Here is an 11063-nt window from a genome sequence, read left to right as displayed (position 1 = left end):
CTCCTGCCATCTCTCCCATTACCTGTTCTCCCCCCTCGTTCAGACAATGCTCCCAGAACCCACCATGGCGACAGCCGTGCCCTGGCACACAGTGATAGTTACGAACCTCAGACAAGCAACTGGCAAAGTTGCCCATCCATCCCAGCACTTTAGCTTTGCTACTATTGTACATCAGTGCACAAAACCTCAGACACACCCACCCCAACCCACCCCTGGCCAGGCCCAGGTCTCTCCTGCCCAGCCAGCAGAGGCATGCAGTCTCAGCTTTATCAAAATCTTTATTGAACAACAACAACAACAAAAAATCAACACTAAAACAGTTTGCAAAACTATGAAAGTCAAAAGGAGCAGGTGGGCTGAGCTGGCCCTCCCCTTCCTCCACCCCCACGTCCCCCTGGACCAGCTCAGGGATCAGCACTGGGGAGGGAGTCAAAGCCCCTCTTCCGGGGTCAGGTCCCTCCAGGGAGAGGACGCTCAGAGCCAGCTCCATCTGTTGGGCCCAAAGAGGAGTCAGGGGCAGGTCTGGGGGGCTCTGGGGCTGCAGGCGGCCGGCAAAGGAGTCCAAGGATCGCACAGGCTGCAGGGGGCTGGGGCGGGAGCTCCAGGCCCGGGGCTCTCAGGGAGGCTTGGAGCTGGTGGCTCATAGTCACCAGGGATTCCAGGTGCTGGAGCAGGGCTTGCTGGGGACAGGACGCCTTGTGGGGGTGCCTGCCCCGGCCAGCTGGGGCCTCGGAATAGGGATGCCAGGACTGGCCCCAGCCTGGTCTCGTGGGCCACTGCCCTGGCCCGGGACCCTGCCAGGTCTCAGGCTCTTCCCACAGCCTCCCTCTGCCTCCGGAGGGCCTCTGCCAGGCACAGCTTCCCCGGGGAGCCAGGCTGCCTTCGCACTGGCTCTGCTGCAGGGCACCCCCTGGGGGAGGGGAGCCCTTCGGGGCCACATCCCGCCTCCTGTCCTTCCTCTGGAAGCATCTCATCTCCACCTTCTTGTTGAAGGAGACCGTCTTGCGAATCTTCTCCAGCAAGGGGCCGGCTTCCGCCGCGTCCGAAAGCCCTGCTGTGGGGAGCAGCACTGCCAGCAGCAGGCTGGGGTGAGTGACTTCCAGGCCTGGGGAGAGGCAGGGAGAGACCACAGGCGGGGTAGGACGGAGGGCACAGCCCTCCGGAAGCTGCGTGCTGGCCGTGGCAGGAGGTCCCGGAGGTCAGACCCCCAAGAAGAACTTCCCAGCAATGCAATGGGGGCCCAGGAGATGCTGGGGAAAGTAACTGGGGATGGTGGACCTTCCTTGGAAGATCTGTTCTCCTGGCTTAGGGTGGACATGGATGGTTTGACCCTACCTCAGTTTCCTCATCTGTGAATGAAGACATTAATAGCACCATTCCAGGGGTTATTTTGAGGATTAATTTAAGTAAGCTTTTAGAACACCATCCGGCATGCAGTAAACAATATACAAGTGTGAGCCACCGTCATTGTTATCACATCTTTCCGTCTCAGGAGTTCCCTCCAGAGAGGTGCCCGTCTCCACAGAGACACGGCGACAGTGCCGCCGAGCAGAGGGAGGCAGGCTCCGGCATGGGCAGCGGCGAGCTCACCTGGGCCTCCGAGAGGGCGCAGCCTGGCGGGCAGGGGCTGGAAGGCGGGCAGGGGCAGCAGGACCACCCTCACGTGTTCCACCGCTGCCAAGCCATGGCACTGCTTGTTGTTGAGGTAGGAGTAGAGCAGGTGGCAGTTCTGGGTGTCCCGAGCCCCCTGGGGGCACAGTCTGACCACGCAGGTGTCCTGTAGTTGCAGGAAGGACAGCAGCTCTTGGACCCGTCATCCTTCGATCCTGCAACCACCCCTGCTGGGAGGAAGTGCGCCCCCACTTTCCAGAGAAGGAAACAGAGGGACTTGCCCAGGGTCACACTGTAAGCCTGCAGGCAAGTGGGAACTCCACCTCCAGCTATTGCACACCACGTCTCCGTTCCAGAGGAGGAGAGAGAGGGAGCGCAGGGCGGGGGGTATGGTGCTAGCAGGAAGAGGTGAGACCCGAGGGTGGGTGGTTACCTTGGCCTTGGCTGGGCAGATGCTAGCCAGAAGGTCCCAGACGATGTGGTGGGGGATGCAGCCTGCTGAGCGGATCACCTCGGGCAGGGTCTGGGGGCAGGTAGCATGGCCAGTCAGCCCCCAGGATTCCCAGCCACTTAGGGCAGACTCCACACCAGCCACCTGAAAGCCACAGCCTGTGGCGAAGAGGATGAGCAACTCGTCTATCGGGACCCCACATGGCTGCCCCGGAGGCCCTTATTGCCCCTGAGGCTTAGGTTCTGCCTGGCCAGTCTCCCACAACTTCTCAGAAGGCCCTTCCTCCCTCCTCTAACCTTCCACCTTCGTCCCACACGTCAGCTGGTCATTAGTCACTCAACAACCACTTCCAAAATCTCCTCTGAGCCAGGGAAGCACAGACCCTCTCCTGGGTCCTTCTTGCTTTATGCCTTGGGTTTCAGGGAATCCCTTTACCCATTCGTGTCTCTGCAGGAGTGAGGCTGGCATCTCATTTATCCCCATGTCTAACACAGGGCCAGGCATAGCCAGGGTCTCAGAATGAGGAAGTGAATGAATGAATGAATGAATGAGGGTGTAACTGACTGGGCGGGTCAGGTATGAGGGAGACCCAGGTGAACAGGGCAGCAGTACCATGAGGAGCTGACAGCTGTGTCCTGAGACCAGCTGGGCCTTGACCCGGAACTGCTTAATGGAGAACATGGCCACAGTGCCCTCCCAGGGGGGCCTTGTGGGCTCCGCAGACATCTGCAGCCTGGAGGGAAGACAGAGAGAGGGGCCCGGGAGACAGGTCATCAGGGCTTCCCCGGCATCTCCTTACTTTTCTAAGAAGGTCGGCCCCGTGTCCGCACTGCGGGTGTAGCACACTGGTCCGAGCGTGGCGTTATGCAGGTGAACCAGTGGGTCGGGATGATTAGTAGTTCCACCACAGAGGTGGGGAAACTGAGACCCACAGAAGAGGTACGTCTTTTCCAAGGCCATACAGAGAGAAAGCCAGGCGTCTGCTGTCCCAGCGGGTGCTCCCGCCACCTCCCTGCCCCAGCCCCACACCTGTCCTGGGGCTCCATGGGCGGTTTCTCCGAGGTTTGGGGCAGCACTGGAGAGGACACGAGGGCTCTCTGGATGGCATCGTCCTCCGCCCTCCTGTTGGCTTCAGAGAGGCCTGGCAGCTCACAGGAGGGCTTCCCATCTGCAAACGGCAGAGGCAGGAGCTGAAACAGGGGCAGGCAGCCAGGCCAGCCAGGGCTTTAGAGCCAGGGATTGAAGCAGTGACCTGGGGTCCAGGCACCCCCACCCGCCACCTTCTCCCCAAGCCACACATCCCTGTTACTGCTGAACCTCACCGCCCCAACACACCCCCCCCCCCGTACTACCCCCTTCCTCCCGCCACCCCCCGTGCCGTGTCTCCCACAACCCTTGCCGATGTGGCAGCTGGAGTCTAAGAAGTGGTGCTCATGCAGCTCCATGGGGTCCTCCTGCTGCTCAGTGGGGGCCCCCCACTGCTCCGTGGGGTCCCGCCGCTGCTCCGTGGGGTCCCGCCGCTGCTCCGTGGGTCCCCCCTGCTGCTCCATGGGGTCCCACTGCTCCGTGGGGTCCCCCTGCTGCTCCGTGGGGCCCCCCTGCTGCTCCGTGGGTCTCCCCTGCTGCTTCATGGGGTCCCACTGCTCCGTGGGGTCCCCCTGCTGCTCCGTGGGGTCCCGCTGCTCCGAGGGGTCCCCCTGCGGCTCTGTGGGGTCCCCCTGCTGCTGTGTGGGGTTCCACTGCTGCTCCGTGGGGTCCCCCTGCTGCTCCATAGGGTCCCGCTGCTCCGTGGGGTCCCCCTGTGGCTCTGTGGGGTCCCCCTGTGGCTCTGTGGGGTCCCCCTGCGGCTCCGTGGGGTCCCCCTGTGGCTCCGTGGGGTCCCCCTGTGGCTCCGTGGGGTCCCCCTGTGGCTCCGTGGGGTCCCCCTGTGGCTCTGTGGGGTCCCCCTGCGGCTCTGTGGGGTCCTCCTGCGGCTCTGTGGGGTCCCACTGCTCCGTGGGGTCCCCCTGTGGCTCTGTGGGGTCCCCCTGCGGCTCTGTGGGGTCCTCCTGCAGCTCTGTGGGGTCCCACTGCTCCGTGGGGTCCGCTGACATGGCAGGCAGGGCCAGGGGGCTGCAGTCTGTGGACACCACGGGTCTCTGGGAGGCACAGGGAGAGGGGTGGCCTGTACAGGCAGCTGGGGTGTCAGGAGCCCTCCATGAGCAGAAAGCCTCAGGGATATGGCTTTATTCTCCCAAGTAATGGGTTCTTTTATTACACAAGTATGTGACTTGTTAAAGAAAATTTGGAAATTTTGAAAAAAAAAAAATCACCCCTGTCCCATCACTTAGAGACAACTATTGATACTCTGGGTATTCCTTTATAATTTTTTATATACCCAGGTTTTAGGGTCTTTTACTAAAATGGCTAGGATCAAATATTCAACCTGGGCCTGGCCAGGTGGCTCAGTGGGTTGAAATGTTGTCCCATACACCAAAAAGGTAGCAGGCTTGATTCCTGGTCAGGGTGCATACCCAGGTTGCAAGTTCCATCCCTGATTGGGCTGTGTATGAGAGGCAATCAATTACGTTTCTCTTTCTCTCCCCCCCCCCCCTTTTCTCCCTCCCTTCCTCCCATTCCCCTCCCTCCCTCCATCTCTCTAAAATCAATTTAAAAACAACAACATATCTTTGATGAGTATTAAAAGTAACACATACAGGGTGTCCCAAAAAGATGTGTACACACTATGAATGATTATAAACTCAGTATTTATTAAAATACACTTCACTTTCAAAATTTAAAAGAATCTACAGAAATCGATAATTCATTTTGTCATTGCCTGTTTTCAAATTGATGACTATTCTGGTCCAGGCACTGCTGATAAGGTGAAGCAATGGAATCGCAAACATCAAGAATCATTTCGTACGGTATTCGTTGACTGTTGCCGGGTTTTGTACCGTAAGCTTTATCTTTTATATGTCCCCATTAAAGAACGTCTAATGGCGCTTTAGGATAAATTTTCTTTGTTCAAAACTTAGTCTGGCTTCACCCATTATTTCAAATCAGTTAAACCTGCAAAGGAGTGAAAATTAAGTGAGTCACCAGCTGTTAGAGTGTGTATACATTTTGGGGGGGACACCTTATATATGTTTAACCTTTAAGAGCATACCTCTGAGATGCTGTGGGTTCTGTTCCAAACCAACACAATAAAGCGAATATTGCAATAGCGTCACATGACTTTTCTGGTTTCCCAGTGCATACATAAGTTATGCTTACACTATTTTGTAGTCTATTAAGTGTTCAATAGTCTTGTGTGTGTGTGTGTGTGTGTGTGTGTGTGTGTGTATATAAAAGTGTATCGCCCTGACCGGTTTGGCTCAGTGGATAGAGCGTCGGCCTGTGGACTCAAGGGTCCCAGGTTCGATTCCAATCAATGGCATGTACCTTGGTTGCAGGCACATCCCCGTGGGGGGGGTGCAAGATGCAACTGATTAATGTTTCTTTCTCATCAACGTTTCTAACTCTCTCTCCCTCTCCCTTTCTCTCTGTAAAAACATCAATTTTTAAAAAAAAATTTTTTAAGTGTATCCCCTGGCTGGGTAGCTCAGTTGGTTAGAGCATCATCTCAGTACACCAAGGTTGAGAGTTCAATCGCCAGTCAGGGCACATACAAGAATCAATTAATGAATGCATAAATAAGTAGAATAACAAATCAATCTCTCTCTCTCTCTCTCTCTCTCTCTCTCTCTCTCTCTCTCTCTTGGGCATATTCAATGGGTTGCAGGCTGATCCCTAGTGGGGGCATGCAGACAGCCAATCAATAATTCTCTCTCATCATTTATGTTTCCATCTCTCTCCCTCTCTCTTCCTCTCTGAAATAAAAATATTTTTTAAAGTGTACTTACCTTAATTAAAAATATTTTATTGTGGTAAACACACAATACAGTATACAAGATGATGTATTATAGAATCATACACTTGAAACCTATGTAATTTTATTACCAATGTCACCCCAATAAAATTTTTATTTATAGAGCAAAGTACAAAATATAGGAAGACAATGTTTCACATATCTTAGTGTCACCAAAATAAAATTTAGGCTCCCCCAAATAAAAAAAAATCATTGTTTAAAAATCCTAATCATCATCTGAACCTGTTGGAAAACTGGTGCCAATAGAATTACTTGATGTAGGGTGGCCACAAACTTTCAATTTGTAAAAAAATAAAATAAAAAAGGGCAGTATCTGCAAAGCACAATAAAGCAGAAGCGCAATAAAACAAGGTCTGCCTGTATCGTCTTGTCCCTGAACGACAGCAGCGGCATTTGCCACGTCCGTAGTCCCTGTCGGTATTACACACATGAGGTGCGTGGCAGAGTCCGAGTCACCTCGGTGGCCAGATGACTGGGTCGGTCCCAGGTTTCCGCTATGACAAATGGCACTGAAGACATCCTTGCGCAAGAAAATATTTGCCTAAACTTTCAACTACTTCCTTAGGACAAGCTCTCATAAGCTGATGACGGAATCAGGGAGAAGGAACCCTTTTAAGACTTGATGCCCATGGCCAAATCACCTTCCTTCATCATAATAGCAACAGCTTTAAACACAAACTAAACATTGTTTTAGGAAGATTTAAGAAGATGTCTAACTTTGCCCTGCTGGCATGGCTCCGTGGTTGAAAGTCGACCTGTGAACCAGGAGATCACGGTTCAATTCCCAGGTTGTGAGCTCCATCCCCAGTGTAGAGCGGGCAGGAGGCAGCCGATCAATGATTCTCTCTCATTGATCTGCTTCCTCCCTCTGTCCCTCCTCTCTCCCCCTTCATCTCTGAAATCAATGAAAATATATTTTTTAAATTATTTTTTAAAAGATTTTTAACCTCTACTTTTGCCCTAAAAACCATCTCCAAAGTAGTGCCAAGGCTCAGGCTCTGCAGTCAGACAGCCTGGCTTCAAAGCTCATCTCCCCGCTGCCAACTCGGTGATCTGGGCACGTGGCTTCGGGCTCCTCATCCAGGAGGAATTTCAGCAAGGAGTAAAGATTGCTGTGTATTGTTTTCCCTCCCCTACTCTGCTACCCCCTACTCTTCCCCTCTCCCCTCTCCAGGCCTTCCTAGCTCCTCCCCTGCACTCACAGTCTGTTCAGGGAGTTCAGAGTGGTTTGGGCTGGAGAGCAGCCACATCCCTGCGGGCTCCTCTCCGCACAGCAGCAACTCTGGCTGTTGGCCCGATGTTGATTGGGAGAAGCAGGGACTTTGTCTGTCACGCTCACTGCCATGTCCCCAGTGAATGTGACTCCGGGGGCCTTCCCTGCCCTCCCCATCCTGCACACACGGCTGATAAGACTGGCGTGAACATCTGACCCACAGACACCCAACAAAAGCCGGAGCCACCTCTGAGAGAGACTGAAGGGGGCCCCGGGGGAGTGCTGACAGCTGCAGGAGGCTGGCGGGCTCACTGACTGGGAGGGAGGGCTGCTGAGCCACCATGTCGGGCCACGTGCAAGACGGAAGGGCCAAGCAGGAGGAAGAAGCAGGATGGACAGGAGGACGAGGCAGATCCCTGCACCGACTGCCCTGCGATCTGGGTAATGCCCTGCCTGAAGCACCCCTAATTCCTTCTGCCGAATAGAGGTCTCTGCTCCTTACGAGCACAAAGACACGGCCTCAGTGTGGCTCTCCTGCTTCCCAACCAGGTATCTGGGAGGGAACTGCGGGGATAGGACCACTCACATGGAGCCCCTTAGGGTTAGGTCAAAAGGAGAGGGACTAGCCGGTTTGGCTCAGTGGATAGAGCGTCGGTCTGTGGACTGAAGGGTCCCAGGTTTGATCCCGGTCAAGGGCATGTGCATTGGTTTCGGGCGCATCCCCGGTAAGGGGTGTGCAGGAGGCAACTGGTTGATGATTCTCTCTCATCGATGTTTCTAGCTATCTATCTATCCCTCTCTTTTCCTCTCTGTGAAAAATAAAAATTTTTAAATAAATAAATAAATAAATAAATAAAAAGGAGAGGGATCCGCACTGAGGAGGCACTGCCAGGGTCTGGGCCGGGGCTGTCTGGCCCCGTGCTCACCTGGACTCTGCGTGGTGGATCATTGCCCAGCTTGACTATGAGGACTGTGGGCCTCACAGTGGTCCAGGGATGTGCCCGAGGCCACACACCGATGAGTTAAGGAGTGGGATCCCGGGCACAGGCCCTGCCCAGCCCCAGGTCAGGTTCCGCTTACCACCAGATCCTCCAGGGTCAGCATCTGGTCCGTGTCACGCAGGATCTCGACTTCGCCCTTGTGGGTCAGTTTGGAGGTCGGAAGGATGCACAGCTCCCTCTGCTGCTGCTCTATGATCTCCAGGCCCTGGGGGGGAGCAGCCCTCGCTCAGCCGATTCAGGGGGCCAAGTGCTCACTGTCCTCCCTCGAGGCCCCTCTCCTGTGGTCCTTTCCTCGCCAGCCTTTTCCCTCCCCACACTTTTGCTTTCGCCATTCCCCTCGCCCGGAAAGCCCTCCTCCCCAGCCCTACCTCTCCGTATGCCACTCATCCACCCTCCAGCACAAGCCCTGCTCCTCCAGGATGCCTTGAACTCCGCCTGCACCAGCGCAGTCAGAGCTGCTCCTGAGTGCACCCTGCCGTCTGTCCTGAAGGCCCACAGGCTCTGGAGGGCCAGCTGGGCTGTTAATCTGAGAGACCCACAAGGCAGTGGCCTTGGGCAAGCACTGTGCTGCTCTAAGCCTCAGGTTTCCTCTTCTCCAGGGATTAAACTGAGAGCGTTAGCTAGAACCGGTTTGGCTCAGTGGATAGAGCGTCGGTCTGCGGACTGAAAGGTCCCAGGTTCGATTCCGATCCAGGGCATGTACCTTGGTTGCGGGCACATCCCTGGTGGGGGTGTGCAAGAGGCAGCTGGTCAATGTTTCTCTCTCATCAATGTTTCTAGCTCTCTCTCCCTCTCCCTTCCTCTCTGCAAAAAATCAATAAAATATATATTTAAATAAATAAACTAAGAGCATTAACCAGCATACGCAGAGTGCTTAGCCAGAGCCTGGGTCGTAGTAAAGGCCAGTTGGGACTCTAATGATTGATCCATGTCTTCCTATCTGAAATGTTTCCTGAAAGCCTGTCCCTCCAGTTCTAACCGCCTCTGGAGGGCCAGGCCCTGTCTGCTCTGGCAGCGCTGGCTTCATGGGCCAGGCTCTGGGGCAGCTGCGCAGGCTCCGCGCTTAGACGGCCCCGTGCTTACTGCCAATGTCATCTGGAAATTCTTCATCGCTGAACAAAGGGCCCTGCATTTCCATTCAGCACCGGCCCCACCAATTCAGCAGCTGGTCCCACTCCCTGATCCCCACAGGGCCTGGACAGAAGTTCGATCTACAGTGGCCAGATTCTCCTAGAGCAGTGGTCGGCAAACTCATTAGTTAGTAACTGAGACAAATATCAGCAGTACAACGATTGAAATGTCTTTTGAGAGCCAAATTTTTTCAACTTAAACTTCTAACACCAAGTCTTCAAAATAGACTCGCCCAGGCTGTGGTATTTTGTGGAAGAGCCACACTCGAGGAGCCGAGAAGCCAAAGAGCTGCATGTGGCTCGTGAGCCGCAGTTTGCCGACTACGGTCTCGTGGCTTCTAGTTATTAATTCTAATCAGTGTCCACCAGAACGGGAGCCTTAGCACCCACCCCCTCCCACGGCCCCACTCCCTAGATCCGTCCTTCCCTCTCACTGGGCCACAGAAATCGCTACACAAACTCCAAAGCCGGTTGTGCCCACCCGTTCCCTGTGCCTGAACAGTCCCCGGGGAGGGGAGACCATGGGCACAGGGTATATGGGGATATAACTGCGGAGTGTGGGCGTAGGGAGGTCTCTCACCCAGGCTGGGGCACCAGGAGGCAGGAACAGGAACAGGAACAGGGACACCCCAGGGGTCTATTCCCCACGGATGGTAGATGTCAATCATGAACTCTCGAGTCTGGACCATCATCCCCAGCCCCTCACTCCCACCCTCCACCCGGCTTCACAGAAAAACACGTGGAAGGTAACACCTCTCGGGGGTGTCATTCCTCTAACCACCTCCCCGTCTCTAATCCCTCTCGTCTCCACCGCTTTTCCTCATTATGTTGGTAGAGTCTCTCTGACTCTCCACGTCTGCCTCCTCTCTCCTTTCTTCTCCTGGTTTCTATGTTTCTCTTTGTCTCATGCTCCCCATGTCTCACCGCCTTCTCCTCCCTCTGCTCCGTCTCTCTCTTCCTGCTCCACACTCGGGTCGCCCCTCCACACCGCCACCCATCCTGCCGCCTATCCCGACTGACCCCAAGCCTCACCCTCTTCTCCTCCTGGTCCCGCCAGCGGGCCAGCCCTTTGGGGGCTAGCTGGCTTGAGTTCATCCGCACCAGGCCGTGGGGGGTGATGTCTCCATGAACCACTTTGAGAAACAGGTCCTGCGGGGCAGGGGCAGGGGCAGGGGCTGCACCACACCGCTCGGAGGCCAGGCTCGGTACCGCGGAGGGGCCAGGCCCAGCCCACAGTCCCGCTCACCGGGTTCCGGGGGTCGCGCAGGTTGAACAGCAGGCTGCGGTACTTGGTCTTGTAGCGGCAGTTGGTGGCCTGGGTCAGGTCGAAGAGGGCGGCCTCAATGCCAACAGCGATGCCCTCCACCTCCTCCTCACTCAGCCCCACATCTGAGAGCTCCTGGAGTCTGGGGGGAGGGGGGGTAGACAGGCCCTGAGTGTGAGGCTATCCGGGCACTCCACTGGCGGGGAGCAAGATGGTGGGAGGCAAGGTCTGGGCCAACTCTGTTTTGACTCTGGGGATTTTCCTATGTTTATTCTCACCCCAACTCTCAGAGGAACAAGTATTATCACCCTCCAGTTACAGAAAGGTAACTGAGGCTCGGTGGAGGCAATGGCTTGCCCGGGGCCACATGGTTAGTGGCAAACACAATCTGACTGCTCAGCTCACGCTCTAGCCCTGGCCGCTGGAACTGAGGAAAGTATAAGGGGAGACAGCCTGGGGGCGGGTAAGGCATCAGCCAAGGCA

At 55.4% G+C, this 11063-nt stretch overlaps 1 protein-coding gene across 1 annotated transcript; it reads right to left on the bottom strand.

The window, feature by feature from the left end:
* Positions 1-260: 260 nt before the first annotated feature.
* Positions 261-10426, bottom strand: LOC118723137 (SPOC domain-containing protein 1). Its single transcript, XM_045584924.1, has 9 exons — positions 10349-10426; positions 8266-8391; positions 4150-4200; positions 3456-3516; positions 3087-3230; positions 2675-2805; positions 2045-2134; positions 1591-1777; positions 261-1105 (listed from the first exon to the last, which is right to left on the bottom strand). The coding sequence occupies exons 1-9, from the start codon at positions 10409-10411 to the stop codon at positions 450-452; spliced, it is 1509 nt and encodes a 502-aa protein (XP_045440880.1). The 5' UTR covers positions 10412-10426; the 3' UTR covers positions 261-449.
* Positions 10427-11063: the final 637 nt, after the last annotated feature.

Source organism: Pipistrellus kuhlii, unplaced genomic scaffold (assembly GCF_014108245.1).
Source record: "Pipistrellus kuhlii isolate mPipKuh1 unplaced genomic scaffold, mPipKuh1.p scaffold_m20_p_2, whole genome shotgun sequence".
Taxonomy (NCBI): Eukaryota; Metazoa; Chordata; class Mammalia; order Chiroptera; family Vespertilionidae; genus Pipistrellus; species Pipistrellus kuhlii.
The sequence above is the reverse complement of the archived record's forward strand: the minus strand, read 5'-3'. Positions and strand labels throughout refer to the sequence as shown.